This window comes from Diachasmimorpha longicaudata, chromosome 11 (genome assembly GCF_034640455.1).
Source record: "Diachasmimorpha longicaudata isolate KC_UGA_2023 chromosome 11, iyDiaLong2, whole genome shotgun sequence".
Classification (NCBI taxonomy): Eukaryota; Metazoa; Arthropoda; class Insecta; order Hymenoptera; family Braconidae; genus Diachasmimorpha; species Diachasmimorpha longicaudata.
Window position 1 is genome coordinate 1,343,937 of NC_087235.1, and position 21,191 is coordinate 1,365,127.

The 21,191-nt window shown below is 39.7% G+C and overlaps 2 protein-coding genes across 4 annotated transcripts in view; one reads left to right on the forward strand and one right to left on the reverse strand.

Moving 5' to 3' along the window:
* Positions 1-21,191, reverse strand: part of LOC135167743 (EGFR adapter protein-like) — a 62,457-nt gene that overhangs the window by 22,104 nt on the left and 19,162 nt on the right. For all 3 annotated transcript variants that reach the window (XM_064131253.1, XM_064131254.1, XM_064131255.1), the window contains exon 2: positions 11,336-11,766. In XM_064131253.1, coding sequence (XP_063987323.1) covers positions 11,336-11,766 — 431 coding nt within the window. The remainder of the gene's footprint in view (positions 1-11,335; positions 11,767-21,191) is intronic.
* LOC135167746 (J domain-containing protein DDB_G0295729-like) lies at positions 7,927-9,386 on the forward strand. Its single transcript, XM_064131257.1, has 3 exons — positions 7,927-8,472; positions 8,732-8,900; positions 8,985-9,386. Exons 2-3 carry the CDS (start codon positions 8,807-8,809, stop codon positions 9,194-9,196), a joined length of 306 nt encoding a protein of 101 aa, XP_063987327.1. The 5' UTR covers positions 7,927-8,472; positions 8,732-8,806; the 3' UTR covers positions 9,197-9,386.

A 21,191-nucleotide genomic window follows, 5' to 3' on the forward strand; every position in this document is an offset into this window, starting at 1 on the left:
AGGTTGAGTATGAACTTTGGGGTCATGAGATTTAGTTAGCTAGCATCGTTCATAGTCAACATTCGTAGTGTGTAGTGCCTGTTGAGTGGATAGAATCAAAAGTGATATTTTGAATAATACTTTGATACAACTAAAATTTAAACAGTGTTTATTCTTTTCTACTGCATAATCCGATATCCTTTAATGATGATGTGTTTCAGGAATTGTTCCCCAAAGAAGGACGCCGGAGCTTGATCTGAGAGAGAGAGAATATATTTCTTCCTTACTCGCCGCCGTAATGCTGACGTGGTCGCGGACCGCTGCCCCAATACTACTTTTCTATTCTCTGACAATAATTTTCCAAAATTATGAGACCTTCGCAAAATTATTTATTTTAATGCCTTTCTTTTCTCTCTCTCCTCCCTCCAAATATTAGGCAATCCAAGTAACAGGAAGTCCTCGATGACAAAGACGGGGAATTCCAGGAGTCCGGAAAAAGAATAACATCGAGCCCTCGGAAAAGACATGGAAGAGAATTTGTGTTGGGAGATTGATCTCCTAGATTTTAGGGTGTTCAAGGTAAAAGGGAAGCGCTGTAGTGTTGTTGGGGAGTTATGTTAAACTCTTCCAAGTCCTGGTGCTACTATATACTTTGCTGGTGGCCGTAGCCTCTCGCCGCATGGCCAAATAAATTGTGGCCACACGTAAGACTTTAGCATGAAGCTTCAACTGGATCCAAGCGTATTATACGGATAGGGAAATGACCATCCAGAAGTGGCAGCCTGGGTTCAATGCCAAAGTCTACCTTTCTGCCAAAATTTGTTGGGTGATATAACCAAAGGCCACAGTACCACCACAACATTTGGGATCACCGGCAATTCAAAGACTTTAGTATAAATCTTCAGGTATTTAGTGAGATACACACTCATGTCGTTCGCGAGCCTCTGTGACGGTAGTTTAGACCCCACCATACGGATATTGCAATTTGGTTTAATCACGATCAGCCATCTCTAGTTCAAGTTTTATGGCACTAAGTGACCCTACTGAAGGATTCTCTGGGCTCTCTTTCAAATGACAAGTACCTTGGTTGATGATGTCTTACTATTGCGGTCCCTTAACTGTTTTAATATTGACTCGAGGTGATCATTAAAACCATCTATAAAGTTCGAGACGATCATTCCACTTAGATCACTAACTGGAACATCTGAATATTGCTTTTCCCTGGAGCAGGATTTTTCGAAGCTGTTCAAACATTTTCTTCCTCGGTGCTTTCTTCTTAGAATACATTATTAAGATTCTTAGATTCTTCAATGGGGTACTCTTCTTGATCTGTCTGAGTTGTCTGATCGACCGTCATTTTCCCTCCCTCCATCGCTGTCCGCATCAGTTTAATCTCTTGAAGATTCCTGCTTAATGTCCTCTCGCATTTGTTTCTCTTATTCTCACTTCACTTGAAAAACTCGATCATTTCGCATCTTTATTTCTCAAGCAAATTTTTTAGGCTCTTTCGTCTGACTCCGAGAGCTTCAGGCCGATGACATCACTTAACTTAACTTAATTCTTCAAAAACGACTGTCAGCTTTGAGACTAATGGTTTTTTCTATTTATTTTTCAGTAGTATGGTAAGCTATTATTGACGCAGTTCCGACGCACTCTTAGTACTTTTCCTTACTCCAACAACTATTTATTATCATAATTTCGGTTCTAATTGAATTTATGGTTTTTGTGGGATGACTCTGCGTATTTTACTTCCATTCTCTCATAAGTTATTTATTTAGCCACTTTTCTGTGTAGCCAAGACGTCGAAAAGTTCATCCGAAACCTGAGGTGAAGTGATATGTAGGTGCTCTACATATTTCATTTTTAGATTTTTCATTTATAGATATAAACAACAAAATAATGAAGAATTAATAGTAACAAAGTGTGGATGCGTAGCGAGTTAATTTTTCTATTTTTCATTGACTGGCAATGAGGTACAGATCGATAATGATATACTCCGTCTGGTCACATTGGTATTAATTTTTACCCTTGCTCATGTCATTCACCGGATTTCTTCGTTCCACAGGCAGAATGCCAAAGACATTTTCAACGTCCCGGAATCGTGGCCAACCCTGTCCATAGAATTTTCAAGAGAAAGACTGATGGATTGAGTATTATCCGTTTCTACAGACAGTAAGGACAACTGAAGAAACATTTGAGGAGCTTACTCACTCGCATAATTGTTGATGGAGAAAAAGATAAGCAACTGGTAGGAGTACTTGATGTGCATGAGCATGCAGAAAGATTCAAAATCACTAAAGAGCAATTTGAATCTTGGTCAGAAAACATTGAAGTTCTGTTCCCTGGGAAAAGTAAATATATTTACTACAGACCCTACAGCTCTCAAGTGATCACTGTGAGGTACCCTGATGGCCAGTTTTCGATCAGGAGGATAAAACATAACACAAAAGGAACGCTGTACGAGCATTGCATGTATTTAGAGGACAAATTGACCAAGCAGGGACTACTAGCAGGAGCCCACGTAGATGAAGTTCTCGAAGTACCTGGACCAGGCCTTCAACGTGATCAGAACGAAGTCGAGGAGAGTGCTAACTGGCTAGCCGAACATGTTGGCCCACCAAACAGAATGAAAGAGATCTGGAGGGCATCTACTCAGTCCAACATGATATGCTAGAGAGAAGTATCGAGGTACACGACTACTTTGAACGATTTCCCGATCTGAAAACAGCGCTGGGAGGTGAATTACTAGCACATGATTTTGACATTCTCCATCCTGGCCGAGGAGTTGAATTCGTAAATCGATGGGATCAGGAAAGAAACATCATCATCGAGGCCCTGGCTGATTGTTCCCAATCAATGGGTGCTGATCTGCGTATTATGAAGAATGCCTTACTTTGTCCCAGCGCAACAAAGATTCTGTGATTTGTCATGTTTTTCCTTACTTAATAAAGCCCCCACGACGCAGGATTCAAGCAGATAAAATTTCAGATCGAGAAACGCAAGCGGCTTTTATAATTCGGGCTGAAACTCCTGCAGATATTGATAGATCAATACAGTCACAGAGAGAGGTTTGTGTTCAGGCAGGAACGACTCTGCTTAATTCAATTGATAACTCCACTTTTTATCAAGCACCAACAATCCGGGAAGTTCGGGCTGTGACAATTAAAATTAACTTCGCATTAAATTGCTCATTTGCATTGGGAGCTCGGCCAATTTGGACCTTTATTCAAAGATCGTTTTGGGTATTGAGCTGCCTTCTGATTCCTGCAGTCGCGATCCATGTGCATTAATGACAAGAATTTTTAATGACATTGCTCGTGACGAAAATTAAAACCCCAACGCAAAATCAATAATAGAAAGATGTTTAATTGCAAAGGATGTGCCCTATAGTTCTACGAAGCAGGACAATTCCTTCGACATGTGAGGTTAATTCATAATAATTAAAATTTTTTTTAGTGTGGTGGAGAAACCTGTGTGAGACTTTTTAAATCCATAAGTTCACTTCGCTCTCACTTGAAGGGAAAACATCAGAACATACTCGATGAACTACTACACGAAAAAACAAAATTACAGGACCCAGGTGAAACTTTTATTGAAATCACTGAATGAATCATTGCATCTGGGAGTCCAGGTGACGATCCAGTGGTAAAAGAACCCGAAGTTGATACCCTTGATGTTCGAGACCTGCTCCAAAATATTGTACTCAACACGATAAACAAAATTGCCAATGCATTGCAAACAGAATGTTCAGAAATTAGCCAATCGCTCCAGCTAGAATTTATGACACATGTTAATAGGGTTCTTAATAGCGAAACTAAGTCTTCGATGCACTACAAACCGAACACTGCTTGCCGAATTCTGGAAACAAAAAAATTACATTCCATTGGAATCATATGCGCTAGGTAATAGATCGGACTATCCACCCAAAAATGAAACGTATGAGTTTAAGATGCTCCCAGTAACTGCGCAATTTATTTCCTTACGTTCAGTATTTCAGAAGTTCTTTCAGCAACAGTCAATTCTTGAAAACGTACTGCATTATAGAGAGTCACTGAAGAATTGTACATTCATAATTGAAATTTTTTACAAACAGAGCTTCGGCACGACCTCTCCAAAATGATGACGATAAATTGGTCTTGCCTTTATTCCTCTACTCTGATAACTACGAGACAAATAATCCGTTGGGCAGTCACCGTGGAATATCGAAGTGTGGAGCTATCTACGTTTCAATCCTATACCTTCCTCCTAAATATTACTCAAAACTCGATAACATTTCTTTATTTTTATTGTCGAATACTCTGAATTTGAAGCTCGTCAAAAATCAAATTATTTTATCGAAAGTTAGAGTTTCGATTAGCATTAGCTCTTGGTGATAATCTCGGCAATCATACTCTGTTAGGATTCAGAGAGTGTTTCATCAATTCAAAATTCTGCCCTTTCTGTCTATTAACTCGGTTTTATGTATTAACTCGGAATTTATGGACTTTACGTACTGATGAAAATTACGAGATAGACGTCCTGACGAATGACCCCAAAGGAACAGGAATAATGAAGAAGTGCATCATGCAAGGCATTGGGAGTTTTCGTCCATGTAAAAATTTTTAGGTCGATGTTCTCCATGATATTCTGGGGGGCATTTATCGATATGACCTTGCCCTCATTCTGAGGCACTTTATTTTTTTCAAAATTTACACTCTTCCGCATTTGAATAATCTACTCACAGGCTATTCTTATGGATCAGGAACGAAGAAACTTCTTTAAATTCTTCTACATCAGTTGAACGACAAAATTGTGATGAGCGCTGCTGAAATGCTGATTTTAATTACACACTTACCTATCATAATCAATCATTTAATTCCTCATGAAGATGAAGTCTGGCAGTTAGTGCTATCTTTGTATAAAATAATCAATATTGTAATGAGTGCAAATGTCCCACAAAATGAACACATTGTCTGGGGTATCCTCATCACAGAATATCTAGAATTATTCACAGCAATATTTTCCCCTGCCTCTCAAACCAAAACACCATTATTTTTTACATTGCGCACGTGTGTTGGGTCTTTGTGGGCTACTCGGAAAAATCTTCACATTAAGATACGAGGCTAAGCATCGACAAGAAAAAATAACATCTTGTATTGCGATTAGCCGGGTGAATGTCTGCCGGACGATAGCAATTAAGATTCAGCTTCGCTTAAATTATAGATTTCTGATGAACGATACTGCAAAAAATGATATTATTTTTTATTCTAAATTGATTATAACTGTACTGGTAACATGTTTACATGGATATTACGAACTTTCTGAATCGTCACTTGCTCTTATTAATAATCTTGGCAGAAGTATTGATATTGTTAAGAGTGTAGAGTTCAAAGGTAAAACCTTTAAATACAGGAGTACTATTATAACCCTAGCTGAACCTAAACCGTTATTTTATATGGTCGATAAAATAATTCTAAGACCTCCATCAAAATTTTATTTAATACTTATGGAGTTGCTTTTTATTTTTTGGGATGAGCATGCTGAATGCCATCAGATGTATCAGAGTAAATATATATAGCAAATCCTCGACTCTGGTTATTTATTCGGCTGTTATTTGACTCGTTTAATTCGGGCCTCTAACGGGGCAAAGTTCATTCTAAAAAATTGGATGTAAATGTGAATTATTATCAAGTGCATTCATATCACTCTAAAGTTATTTAATTATACTAATAATGTTTGTTAGGTCTATATATAGTTTATGCATGTATCTATGTAGATATAAAGAATGTTTCACGCGGCAATTACCATTGCAATAATTTCTTCCGGCCACGATTCAGAAAAAAATAAAAGTCTTAATAATAATATTTTTTAAAAACCATGGTATGGAAAATTTGGTAGTATTGTTAGGGAAATTTTCTGGCGCCGTTGAGAGAATTTTCTAGTGCTGTCAACAAATTTTTCCGCTGCTATTAGAGACATTTTTCTATACGATTCTACAATCTTACTTGAACAAGTAATAAATAATTTCAATTGCTTTTCCCTGAAAATTTACCATACCGTTTAATATTGTTTATTCATCCCGGAACATTGCGCCTCGATTCTAGGACAGCACCAGAATTTTTCCTGCATCTTCTCACAAAAATTTCGGGACTTTACTCTCCGTGCACCCAAGCGAAATGTCCGATTGTTTTGAGTAGATACAATGACGCGGAAAGTGATGAAAAAAAAACAGGATACCTTGCTTAGTTTTGTAGATATTTCACAAAAGCGAATTATAAACAAATCACGGTATCTCAGAAACCATATGACCGATCGAGCAGAATGGGGGTGCAGAGTTAGCTTCAACCCTTACCTGCCATCTGACGAAAATAGGATTTTTTTTACGTATCCGTGTCTTCTCGTAACTAAAAAAGGACCCCTGGTTAGTAAGCAAAATTAGTTTCTTTTGAATCCGGGTTGAACGATTGCAAGGCCTCTATTCGGACGCAAGAATTATTTCATTTTAATTAAGTATTAAGGAGCGCCAACAATCAAATAACCTCTAAAGTTCGATTCGACAGTGGACTCATTATAAATGCTGCAAATTCAATAAAAGTAATGAATCATCTTCTGCATTTAACCCTTGACAAATCAAAATTTCAGATGATGCGCACTGTGAAGGCATTGAAACCAGTTGCAAATGACAAAAAAAATATTGCCAACTTTCAGATTACAATCTGGCCTTGTGATTTTGAAACTAATCTCAATGTGCAAAATATTCATTATGTGCAAATTATTCATTTGAATGGAATGAAAAAGTACGAGTGGAGCCCGAGTGGAAATTCAGTAGGGCAACCCTGATCAACGATCAGGCTAGGATCCGCCAGGAGTACGGATGGCCCTATTAGTGCAATACCGTTAAGGGACTGATCAAAAAATGATGAGGCACTTCCTAGTAAGGTAGGCCTTACTACGTACTGATCTTAAATTGATCAGGTCAAATTGAACTCGACCTTAATATGGATGCCTTACGCAATTAGGATGGTATTCTGATCCATTCACCCTGGTCAGTAAATAATCAGATAATTTGGAACCATTCCTGATCAGAGCAAGCTAGGTTTCGTCCCGTCAGAAACATGTATGTCAAAGTTGATAAGGTTTGGATCCATTTATCATGATCAGCAACTGAACAGGTGAGGCTGAAGTATTTCTGATCAGTTTTCACTAGACTTCTCCCTATCGGCAACTTGAATGCCATTTTGGGTAGGAGCTTGATCCAAGTGTAGCAATCAGTTACTGAACAGAGCATACAGACGTGTTCTTGATCAGGATAAACTCCGCCTTCCCGTATTCTGTGCTCAGTCAGATAATTTCTTCTCCTACACTGGGCAGGCATTTATGATCCTATTTTGATCCAACAACCCCACTCAGCTACTGAGCAGAATGTTGGAATGCGTTCCTGGTTGGGATGGGTGCGACTTTCTTACTTCGAGCTGCGCGAGGTCATTAAGTTTGATTTTTTTTCTAATTTGAAATGAAATCTTCCCGAAGATAATTTCATTATTATTAATTAATGGAAATAGGTCAAGAAATAATTATAAAAAAAAATTTGGTGAATTGAACTTTACTTTCTTTTAATATTAATATGGCACGAGGAAGTGACGTCTGTACTCTAAAAGAATATCGTCATCTGTCGACAAAAAAGTCTCACTTCTTTCTCCCTATGGAGTAACTGTTTATGTATATATTAACTCTCCGGCTCTCCACGTCCATTCGTTTTTGTACCAATAATATTGAGTAGAAATCGCTTCTCAATAATAAGTCATATAATCCAATATTAATGATAACCTTCTGTCTGTTCAATATTCATTCCTTAGAATACGCAAAATAATTGAAAAAAAACTGATCTTCCTCAGGATAAAGTGTTGGAAACACAACATGATAAACACTATTTATTTTCTAAATGAATTGATGGTGGTTTCTGTGAAAAGTCGCAATTTAATAGAATCATCAAGTTCTGTATCAGTGTGTATGCGACGCCCGGTACGCGGCTCGAGTTACTCATAGCTCTCGAGCTCGGCAGTGTGTACGTTTTTTGTGTCTCTGTCGGTGGCCAAACAAACCCTAAAATTCCTGGAAATAACCTGAGTGTGGTTTCATCGAAGTGTAGCAATACAATAAAAAAAAATCAGTGCTGTATCAGTGTGTGTGCGTTGAGCCGCCCGGTACACGACTCGAGTCAGTCATAGCTCTCGAGCTAAGCCGTCTGTACGTTTTGTGCGTCCGTTTCGGTAGGCAAATAAGCCCTAAAGTTTCTACGAATAATCAAAGCTCGACAGACATAATTTTCTAAATTAATTGAGAGTGACTTTGTTGCAAAGTGACAAGTGACAACAGACAAGTGAATCGACTGAGGCATTGCGTGAGGTGGCGTGAGTTCCGAGAACGCATTACAGTCGCCACTTTCTTTGATTTTTTTTCTCCTATTGACACGTATTTCATGACAAGACGGTTTCAGTGAACTCAGTGTGCCAGGTAAGATATAAAATATAATATAATTGAGTTATTATAGGGTAAAATATAGAAGTACTTCATACATGCAATGAGGTTAGAGGTTAGAGTAATCTCTCTGTGGCGTCTCTGAAAAACGTATTTAACTTTGAGATTGATTGCATCACAATGAATATAAATTTATTTTTATATATTTCATTTATTATTTGGGGAAATATTTCAGTTATTTTCATGGTTACTCATGAACCATGATTAGTGTTTCTACTTTATTGATTTTTTTCAGTGTGCCCGAATTTCTAGTCTCATCAATGTAAAGAAATCCTTATCGAAGAACATTGGTTTCATCCTGAAACCTCTTATGACTAAAGAACTTCTCCAGCACTATACTGCCCAAAAAAAGACGGGAGACAAGTTGTTATTCACAACTTTACCAATATGGTCTTGCATAAAAGGTAATTTTCCGTTCCAATTACAATTTCAACTTTGTTCCCTAATTTATATAATGATTGATCATCATTTATTCAATTCATTTCCAGAGGAATTAAAGAAAGAAGCCAGCAAAAAGAAGATTCCAGAGTATAAAGATGCAGAACTGTTGCAAGGCTTGGGTGGTACCATCAATAATTGTCGTTCCTGGAAGAATAACAACGAGGACCACAATGACAATAATGGCAGAGATGAGGATGACAATAATGGCAGAGATGGAGGAAATGTTGTGGAAGATGGTGCACAAAATGCAGACGACTGAATGGACACTAAAAAATATGACTTAAAAACATGTAAAGGTATTCTTTTAATAAATAAAAATGCTGGTACATTCCAAAAATAATAAATCAACAAGTGTTGAACGATTTATCTGAACGGGGTCCCGAGCGACTGGGCTGACACTGATCCGGATAGTGGCCCCCAATATGAACTGAATATCATCAGTTCATGATACTGAACGCCGGGTCAAGCTATGATAAGTTGATTTGGATCAGGCTTGGACGTAGTCACCTGATAGCAATACGATAGTTTTCGCCTGATCCTGTTAGGATAGAAAACACCGTCACCGAATACATCAGTCCCTGATCCAGTTTCCCTAGTCAGGAACTGATTCGAAGTCAGGTTTTCAGGATCAGTTCCCAGTCACAAACTTAACGGAATTTCCACTCGGGAGACTACTGCTACGATATTTATAACCTAATTGAGACAAATTTTCGTCGAAATTTTGTCACTCCAGTTCGACTACAAAAATTAGTTTCGGAGGAAGTGGTAGGGGTAATTGGGAAGTGTGGAGATCCACGGGAGCACTCGGCCTGTTATTTGGACGTTAGGTTAGGAATATGCCCTTGTATTTACGTTCCCGCGTATCTCGATGTACGGTGCATTCCATACCAACTCGATTAGCCGATAATTTTGGCTTCTCCAATTTAGTGCACAATTTTTTGTATTATCAATATACCCCAAAAAGACTCCAATCTTTTCCAGATCTTTTCCATTATTATTTTTAAATTGACTTAAAAGGTTAAAAAACATTCGTAAAAGCTGAAAAAAATTACGAAATTTATAAAAAAATATCACAAATGTTTCCATATTGATTCCAATTTCGAGAAATTGTTTCCATATTGATTCCAATTTCTCGAAATTGGAATCACTATGGAAACAATGGAGAATCAATGGAGAATTAAGTATGCTTTTTATGAATGGCACTTTCATAGTTTTGATGGAAGAAAATTTTTTTATATTCTCCCTGTATATTCTTTGGGGTGCTGAAGTCGACTACGAAATAGTATATCTTAAACCTGGGGAAATAAAAGACAAAATCTTCAGGAGCAAGTGCAATTTCTAATCGAGCTGAAGACGAGGGTGGAGAGCATGTGGTTGAGGGACCTTCATTTCACTTCCCGTCGTTAGAATGCAATGTTCCGCCCTGGCGTAGACGCTTCGCGGAAGGGAAAGCTCACTTAGCTCTTATCGGGCCGAAGACGGTTCTTGCGGATCATAATCGGAAACAATTTGTTTTGTCGCAAGAGGGGTTTTTTCTGTTTAAAATTCAATAGTCTCGTCACATTACTATAAGTTGTATTTTTATTACTCGACTGGGAATTCCCCCGAGAATTGTTTGATTAAAGAGTAAATTTTTCAATTATTTTACTGGGAATAAAATTCATCTATTACTCTTTCATTATAGTCGGGTATTTCCCAGGTCTTGATCATTCGAATGATTTTATTGTGGACCAATTTTTATGATTCTCAATCCTTGGAATGATTTTATTGCTTCTCTCTATCATAAGACTACTGAAATTCTACGATCTCTCCATGGTCCGTGCGTTCGCATAAGGATTTTCGTCTTATTTAATTTTAAGTTAGTTCCGTAGTTTTACCCAAGTCAAGATTGTATAACTCTTGACTCACCAGGTGATCAGACTAAGTTCTTAAACTTATTCTAACAGCTGTATCTGTCTATGAATTACATCGCTTCCGGTTATACTCCCCTTTCTATATCATTAGATTCAGTTTTCATTCTTCAGTAATAGTTTCAGTTTAACATCAAATTGTTTGAGATCCGTTAAATATGATAGTGATTACCATCAAGTGTAAATCAGCGCAACAAATAGCAGCAAACTCTCACAATCACCTCCTCAGTATCCCGACACTGAGCGAATGAACACAATGATTCATTGGGATGGTTAGAGATATCGAACGAAAAATTTTCGCATATCGATTATTTAAGAAGATATTCCAAGATTTCTGATAAAATTAACTGAATGGGGGTCTTTAATTCAATCAAATCACGCAACAGTTATACCTTCCGCAATATTCTCTTCCTCTCTTGATGACTATGGAGACGTTGTTGATTACATTTTGATCGTTATAATTATGTAAAATTAAATTATTAATTTACCTGTTAGTGTCCATATTAGATTTCTTCACAACCGCAGGTGCATTGATGATATTATCGATGCGGTCAAACGGGCGTAACTGATTATATGATGTTCTGATGTTTTCTGATTCGATGATGGCTTCGTTAATGTAACCACCGGAGTATGGCCGATTATATGGACTCGTTGATGCACTGCTGCTACTCACTAGCAGACGACTATCATCCGCACCATTGATACCCAAGACGCCACTAGCCAGACCCATAGTCAGTCGTGTTATCAAAGGAGATTTGTCGCCCAATTTCTCATTGGAGTTTTGTTCAGTAGGAGAATTTCTCTCATCACTGCTCGGCGAACTTTGTTGAGATATATCCTTTTCACGTTGATTCGGTATCGATCCTAGAACGTTTGCCAATGTATATACTGGTCTGAATCCCGATATTGAATTCAATGTCTGGAAAACAAGAAAAGAGCCAATTAAATTGTTTATACCCCGATTTGGGTAATTGCGTTGTGTTTGAATGTGGGCATACCGCATTGGCAGAGTGGCACTTGCCAACGTAATTGAATTATGCTGAGCAATTCATGGGATATCAACAATCAATATATTATTTACGACATGGTTAAGTCTGTATAGATCGGATCTGAGCTGTACTCTGGCATGTGAAAAACTCTAGTGATTATTATCAGTCAATAAATTCTATAATTATAATATCGTTGAAGTATTGCTAGGATTAATCATTTTGGACCTACAACCAAAATAATGCTAAGTACGCGCAACACTAGTTACGGTTAGTATTGAGAAGTCTTGTGCGAATCAGCCTCGACCAGAGTCCAGCCGTACAACGGCGGCACGTACCAGCACCAACGGTTGTACGATTGCCGAGGTCGAATCGACGAAACTCCATGAAAACGTCGTATTAGATTTTCAAGCTACATTATATGCCTAACGGACTCCACCACAGCTGTGACCCCACGCGCTTTGTTTACTAGATATAATTTAATTACGCTCCATGCATACATATAATCATTACATATATGTGTGTGTGCCCCTTGTGTGAGCCCCTTGACTTCTCCATAATTGGTGATCCCGAGGTGATCCAGAGAAATCGTGTACATGCAAATGTTTCACCTATATTCAGCTACGTGCCACCTGACACACGCTTATTTTCCTCATGGCTCTCAAAAGTTCTTCAACTCGTCAGTGCGAACTGACGCAGGAGCAACTACAACAACACCAATTGGCACAGTAACAATAGCAACGCCAACAGCAATAGCAAAGCCAAGCGATAACTGGCAATGTCCCATCTGTTGCTCTCAATAATCTACCTAAATTATTTTTCACCGGGGTATCCATACTACAATGCCCAGGTGGGTAAGTACCCTTGGTTAAAAACAAATCATATCAAATGCTTCAGTGACTCGGTTGATCGCCAGTTACATAAATTGTGGACAAAGCTTTTCCTTGAGAATCGGAAGCCTAGTCAATTCCTCAAGGAAATGAGGACTCTTGGTGGTACCAGAGCATCCGAAGAGCGTCTTCGTAACCGATCGTTGGCTTGGTTCCCGAGATTCCAAGTAGGATCCTCAAAGCTGTCCAGGGCAGCACCCCTCTTGATCCGCTTGCGGAAGCTGCTGATAACGCCATAGGGAATAGCTCTGGTACCTACGTTATGGCAACAAGCCATCAGCCTGCTGTACCTGAGGCTCAGGTCAGCCTCCCCAATGCTCAGGTCATGGCAGCTGGCAATTACAATAACAGCGTTGCATCACACAGTACCATGGAACAGAGGTTGAGTGCAGCTGAAAAGTCGATCGAAAACTTGACCCAGAGTTTCCACTAATTATCCTCCAATTTGGGCAAGCTCACTAGCAGATCACGCTGGCATTTTCCCTCGCGTTCTAGCCCACCTGCACCGCAAAACCAGGATGGACTGCGTTTTTACAATGCTTGCTTCCGTGTACAAGCTCCAAAATACCTCTCAATCAGCAGAATATACACTAGAGATGCTGCCATCGGTTCAGGCAGTCTGCGGCAGCTAAGACGCAAACAACAATGCCGCCATTAAAAAATTTCGCTTATTCCTCTCTGATAAATCCAATGGCCAAAGATTCCTTATCGACTCAGGGTATGTGATATCCATAGTCCCAAGATCCTGGAGTCGTCAGCTCACTCAATCTGATCTCAAACTATACGCCGCGAATAATACAGTCATCGACACCTACGGCCAACAATTACTTACTCTTCACATTGGACTTCACCACGACTACACGTGGAATTTGACTGTCGTCAATGTCAAAGTTCCTATCATCGGCACAGACCTGCTCATGCACTATCACCTGCCCACTGCTCTTCGAGCTAAACGGCTCATTGAGCCCTCAACAAACCTATTATCACCTGTAGAGGTCTACGCGACTAGTGTCTTCAGCATCTTCATTGTCTCCAACGATTCCGTGGCACTCTCTCCTAACGTTTGTCAGCTTCTTGTGAAGTTTGTGGAAGTCACGAAGCCTCCTACAGCGCCTAGGACTCAATTAGACAGTCTAGTAGTCCATCACCGCGTCACCAGTGGTCCCCCCAGTAACAGAGCGAGCACGACGCCCAGCTGAGGATAAGTTACAAGCAGCTCGTGATGATATCCAATGCCTGCTGCATCATGCGATCATCATACCGTCCAGCAGCTAGTGGGCAAGCTCAATTCACATGGTGCCCAAGAAGCAACGCAGCTCACGCGCAACAGGCGACTATCGTGATCTCAACCAGCGCACCGTGCCAGACCGGTACCCTCTGCCGATAATTGAAGAGATCCTGCAGCGCTACGACGGACACGAGGTTTTACAACCCTCGACCTCGTGGGAGCGTATCACCAACCAAATTCCGGTGGCCCAAGAAGACCGTCAAAAAGGCCCTCACAACACCTTTTGGGTTTTTTGAGTTCCTCAGCATGCTTCCAGGACTGAGAAACGCAGCACAAACGTTCCAGCGATACATGGACGATCTTCTGAAAGACCTTGAATTGATAGCCTGCTGCATCGATGATCTCATTGTATTCTCAGACTCCTGAAGAGCACATACAGCATCCTCCGATCATTTTCAGGATTCTCCAAGATAACCACCTCTGGATCAACTCCTGCAAGTATCAGTTTACTAAATAGGAAGTTATCTACCTGGGCTACAAGATAAATCATCATGGTTTCTCCGCACCTGAGAATAAGATCCAAGCTATTGTCGACCTTCCAAAACCTGACACCATCGTTGAGCTCCGCAGGTTCCTCGGTATGCTAAATTATTACCGACGTTGTCTGCCACATGCAGCACACGTTCAAGTAGTGCTCAATAATTTCGCCACGGAATCCAAACAAAACTATAAGCAAAAAATCTCTTGGATGTCAGAGGCAGAGGCTGCTTAGGACCAGTGCAAACAGAAGATCGCCTCCGCTGCTCAAGTCAGTTTCCTTTCTTCAACAGCACCTCTTGCACTCTCGACTGATGCATCTGACTTCGCCGTTGGGGCAGCTCTGGAGCAGTTCGAGGATAGTACGTGGAAATAACTTGGTTTTTTCTAATGTAAACTCCGCTCAAAAGAGCCTCGTTATAGCACGTATGACCAAGAACTCCTGGCAATTTTTGCTGCTATCAAGTTTTTCCGACATATCCTAGAAGGTCATTCTTTTATCAAGAAAGATCATGGTCCATTAGTCTATTTTTTTTCCAACGACCTGAGAAAACATCTCCAAGGCAGCTAAAGCATCTCGATTACATCTCTCAGTTCACAATAGAGATAGTCTACATCAAAGGAGCTGATAACCTTGTTGCTGACGTTCTCTCACGCATCAACACCATTGACATGCTGAAGGCATTAAGCTTAGAAGCCATTCAGCTCGCACAGGAGCCCGACGAGGAGCTCCAGAGCTTGCATAACTCTGACCCTTCATCCAGCAAACTCCAAAGACTAATCATCGAATCTTTTGTGACACTTCCACGGGTTTTGTTCGCCCGTACATCCCAGCCAGCCTCCGCAGACAAGCCTTCGACATCGTGCACTCTCTTGCACATCCCAGCACTCGAGAAACAATTCCCAAAATTAGAGAGAAGTACATCCGGCCTTGCATCAAGCGTGACATAACACGTGGGTGTCGAAAATGTATCCCGTGCCAGAAGTGCAAGATCCAGAGACGCAACCGAGTGGGGCCTGTACTCATTGGTGTTCCTGACAATTGTTTTGAGCATGTTAACCTGGGCATAATTGAACTGCCTACAATGAGAGGAGTTCGCTACTGCCTCACCATGATCTATAGATTCACTCGTTGGCCCGTTGCGGCTGCATTGTCCAACATTGAAGCAGACACCATCGCTACCGTCTTCTTTGCTCATTGGATTGCTCAGTTTGGTATCCCACTCTTCATCACCACCTATCAAGATTCGCAGTTTGAGTTCAAATTATTCTCAGCACTCGCATAACTGATTGGAGCCAAGAAGATGCACACCACCCCGTACCATCTTCAGTCGAATGGGCTAGTGGAGTGCTGGCACCGCACAGTGAAGGCCGCGCTCATATGCAACGCTTCAATACCTGATCCAATGGCCAGATCTTCTGCCCTCAGTCATGCTTGGGCTTCAAACCGCTGTGAAAGGGGACTCCAGAGTCTCGCCAGCACAACTGCTTTATGGAACCTATCTCCGTATACCTGGCGAGTTTTCCGTAACTGCAAACTTGCCAACTGACCCAAATTTCTTCTGACAGAAATTTCGAAAACCACATACGACGAATCGGACCCGCCACTACTGCCTATCACACCCAGGCACGTTGTTTCATTCTCAAGGATTTGTACCACTGCAGGCATGGTTTCGTCGGTGTCGATGCCTTTAAAAACCCTCTCGACCTTTCCTACACCCGACCACACGAAGTAGTCAATAGAGTTTGTCGTAAAAATAAATGGCAACAAGAAAGCAATCTCTGCTGATAGACTCAAGCCTGCATTCATCGTAAAGACTGACTCAGACCAGGCACCCCAGCAGCAGGAGCAGACCATTCCTGAATCTAGTCCACTGATCACTGTACCTGAAGAACATCGTTCTACAAACATAGATCCAATCCTGAGGACCTACGGCACAGAGAGAACTAGTAAAAACTGACTAATTCCATACGAGTATGGTCTACATTTCACTAAAAACGATTTTACATTACCACGTAAGTATAAAAGTTGGTGTTCAAAATTATTTCAAACATTATCTGGAAAATAAATGTAAACGAAGAATGATGGCCTGTATTATTGATTTCTGAATTACAGACGGTGGTCAAGACGAGAACACAGTACATATTCATTGGAAAAAAACAAGTGTCTACTCTCTGAATCTACCACCTCAGCCGATTCCATAAAACTCTGTCCTGAAAATGAAAGTGACGATATCTCCAGCGACGAAAAGAGATGTAGAAGATCGCTTACAAAGCAGTGTCCTTGTGATACTAATGATCAAGAACTACCGCAAGTTGCAGATGGGGTGCAAAATGGGAAAACGAAGGATATGGAGTAGGAAGAAGGATATGGAGAATTAGAGGAAAACTTGATTGCGAGTGACCAGCTCATCATCGGATCTACTGCCAAGGGAGCGCTCCCGTCTATTTCAAGGACGTTTAGAGAAATAGGAATACAAGTTGGAGAAAGAGTCGAGTAGTTAGGAATACAGGCTACGGAAAAATTTAAGGAAATAGGAATACAAGTCCAAAGTGATTCAATCACATCGAAATTTATAAGTTTCATAACTGATGATTCTGGACTCACTCACAGGAATTACGAGCTTTCAATTACTAAAACGATAGACGAATTAGTTAAAATCGTGTCAATATCAGTACTTGGAAATACCAGATTGAATTTAAGGGAAACAATAATTATGACGTTCATGAAATTAAAACACGACTTGTCATATGCTGCGTTTACAATTTTATTTCACAGTTGCAAGGAGAATACTTGCAAACTTATAATCTTCCAAATGACCGATCTTTTAATCATTTGTTTAAAACCCAATATATTCTGGCCGAGCAAAGAAAATATTTTGAGGAAAATTCCATTATCTTTCACAGGCTCGACGAATGCTCGAGTGGTCGTGGATTGCATGAAGATTTATAGAGAAATACCAGAAACATGAAGCTGTCCATTACAAACGTATTCGTATTATAAAACTGCATACATATACGTTGAAATTCATGACTGGTGTGGCATCAGCTGAATTGATTTCTTGTATCAGTAAACCTTACCGTGGACGAGGTTCTGACAATGTAATTTTTTAACAAAGTGGAATTTTAAATAAATTGGACAAGAACGACGTCGTTATCGCTGACACAGGATTCAGTATGGAGGATCTTTGTAGGAGAAATTATGTGACGCTTCTGACACCTCTTTTCTCGAGAAATAAGGTTCAATTTACATAATCAGAAGCCCTCGCAAATCGCAATACTGCTCAGGCGCCACCGAGGTTTTAGTACTTCTCCAAATGTTTTTTTGCCATCGCTTAGACATTTTATTTCAATCATTTTCAATGGTTCATTATCGTCGAAAACGATGCCATCGGGGGAATAGCCAGGAACGAATTGTCTTGTGAAGTAACAAGACCTGATTCTACAACTATCTGTGGGTGAATTGATTCTGCATACGCTTCACGAGCTAATGGCTCATTGTCCGAACCGTGTTTAATGTAACAATTATTTAGTCTTTTAAAGTAGAAATAATTGAGTGATTTCTTCTTCCAATTTGGGTTTTTATTTTTTCCATACGTAAATATCCCATGAGAAACACTTCTAGTTATTCGGAATTGCCCCTTGCAAAACCAAATAAAAGTCTTGAATTTCCACACAAATAATATAGACATTCCTTTGTAATCGAGCAATAATCTTATGACAATATTCTTGAAGAGTTTCAACGCTTAATTCATTTAAATCCCGCAGGAAGATCGAAGATTTCTGATAGTCGAAGAGAGCTTGTATTCTTGCTCCATCAACGTGTATATTCTTATTGCTAGTGGCGCCAACAGGCGTGTCTCCCGGTCCTATATATTGGAAATTAAAAAAAAAAACGCGGAAAAACAAAATAATATTAACTTCATCTCTCTGTAAAGAGCTTTGTGAATATTTCACTAAGAAATGAATGCAAATAATATTTTCTTGTGACTTGGTTCGAAGACGGATGCACATTTCAATTTTAAAGTATCCTATGAACGGAAACGTGATTTGCGAAACGTTATGATTAGGCAAATTATTAAAAAACTACTCCGGAAGGAAATACTTTTTAAAAAATAAGCGTGAAAAAATCTCGCCTGAAAATTGAGTGAAAAAATGTATCTTTGTTTTCTATAAATTTGATTCGATGTAAATAATCGATACAAAAAAGTGTTAATTGATCGGTGGTGGAGCCGAACTGCCCCTAAAAAGTCAATAAAAATGATAATAAACACGAGGAAAAAATGAGTCTCATTACATGTACTCTACCAATGCCGAGGCCCAGAAGTTTTTAATCACAATTGATCGAACTAAATCCTCTTGAGTCGATAACGAATCCAGTTCTCTTTCTTCCCTCACCTCAGCCTCGTCATAATTCTTGTTCTTTCGTTAATCCTGAGTTTTTAGGGTTCTGGTGGTCGTTTCGATGAAACACTCATGCTTCTTGAAAGGCTTAGCATCACATTTTTCCAATGATGATTGCAGGGGTCTATTCCAGAGGCATGTTTGTCGGTGCAAGTGGTAGATAACAAGTTCTCCAAATCATTTCTGTAATTATTAAAAAGTTCCTTCATAGTCCTCTTGACCTGATACAGTATCTCGTAATAAAAAAAAACTCGTTGCACTCCGGGAGTGCAGGCAGAAGTGAAAACTTGAACTTATGGCGCGTTGGGCACTTTTTTGGGTGAGCATTTTTAGGTGCGCTCGCGACATGAGAAATTGTACATAAAAAATCAAGTTTATCAAAGCAATGTGGGCACTTTTTGAATGGATATGGAGTATAATAATATAGAAACTATATTCGAAGGAAGTGGTTTTATTTAAATGAGTAAATATTAGTGAATAGTGAATACAAATTTTATCAATTCTCATCCATAATTTCAACAACTCTTACATCATCATTATCAGCATTTTCATCAAATTCTAAAACTGAAACATTAGGTCTATGGCAACTAAAGTGTGAAATGAAAAATTTTGATTTAAATCTATTTATATTTCTTGTGAATACTGCATTACTAGTAGTTTTGTATTTTTTTGTGCTAAGATTGCGATCATTGGACATCGTTAAATCAAATTCTTCATGTAAAACCGCATCCATTTTCAAGACAAATCTATAATCAAAAATAAAAATGTAGATTTTTTTAAAGCTATAATCGTAGCATATATATTTTTTCCGACCATCCGAATTTCCGATCGTCGATTCACGTCCCTCGTGAAATTCTCTACTAAATTGAGTATATTTTTTATTTGTCAGGTTTTCCTACTTTTCCGGCTTTTGCATAATTTTTAACGATTTTCCGACCGTCGATTCAAGGCCCTAGTGAAATTCTCGACTAAATTGAGGATATTTTCGATTTTTCGGGTTTTCCTACTTTTCCGGTTTTCCCATCATTTTTAGCGATTTTCCGACCATCGAATCACGTCCCTAGTAAAATTCTCTAATAAAACGAGGATATTTTCGATTTTTCAGATTTTCCTACTTTTCCGGCTTTCCGATAATTTTTAATTCTTAGCTGAAATGAGCATACTGATAATTTTCCTAATTCCCCAAAATTTCGAGATTTTCTGTCATTTTGTAGAAATTTATCAACTTCAAACTTTAAATGCAGCGCCTTTTTAAACGCTAGCGCCAAACTTGTATTCTTTTAATGTAACTGTTGCTAAAACAGGAAGTTGTTTCCCTAACGGAAGAAAGAAACAGCTCATATATACCTATGCGTATATTAATAGCAGTGATGCCAGACGGGGGCAAAAATCCCACGCGTGGGGGTTTCATGCGCAACTCCCTCGCGCAACTACTGCTGCGGAGTGGGGCAGTGGGACGTGTGGGTCCCGCATCTGGCATCACTGTAAAATCTCATCTGTCGCGAGTTCACGAGAAAATGCTCACCCACAAAAGCGCCCAACGCGCCATAAGAAGTTTTCACTTCAAAAAAATTATTGTTCGGTTGTGCACCGAAGTCCTCGCCCGCACCCAATCTTCTGCACTGCTCAGCGGGGTTATCGGTTGACGCGCACAGGTGATTTACCACTGGAGATCGGTAGTCAATAAATTTGGCACCTGAGGCGACGATCCTTCGAGAAGGATCGTCGACCAGTCCAGAACGTGAGCTCTAGTGCCCCGGCCGAAGGATCGTCGACCAGTCCAGAACGTGAGCTCTAGTGCCCCGGCATTCGGGCATTTGCGGTCTCTAGACATGTCACCGTTACCAGTCCACTTCCGGAACTTCGTTTGATAGCATCTTGTGCGAATCTCCAGTTTTTCATTGCGCCGCTCATTATATTCTCGTCGATTGCTATTTCTTACCATAACGCGCACAATTCTATTTCGATCTGTGCTTTTTTATCGCGACATCAGCCTCTAGTTGTATAGTGTATGTTTTGATATTTGTTTTCATAAAAAAAAAGACTCTGTTGGACCATCGCCACGTGCAGTTATTTCTCGAACTTCCGCTCATCCTTCCGTAAGCCGCTGTTATCTCGGCCATCCCTAAAAAATACTCCCCAAGCCAGATCCCGCATCGAACAGTTATCATAATAATTGAACATTATGATAATGATTACTTCAATTGAAATTTGAAATTTATCATTCGAATGGATATATGTATTACGCGAAATAAACTCATCTGTTGTAATATAACAAAACTGCTACCCTATGCTTCCA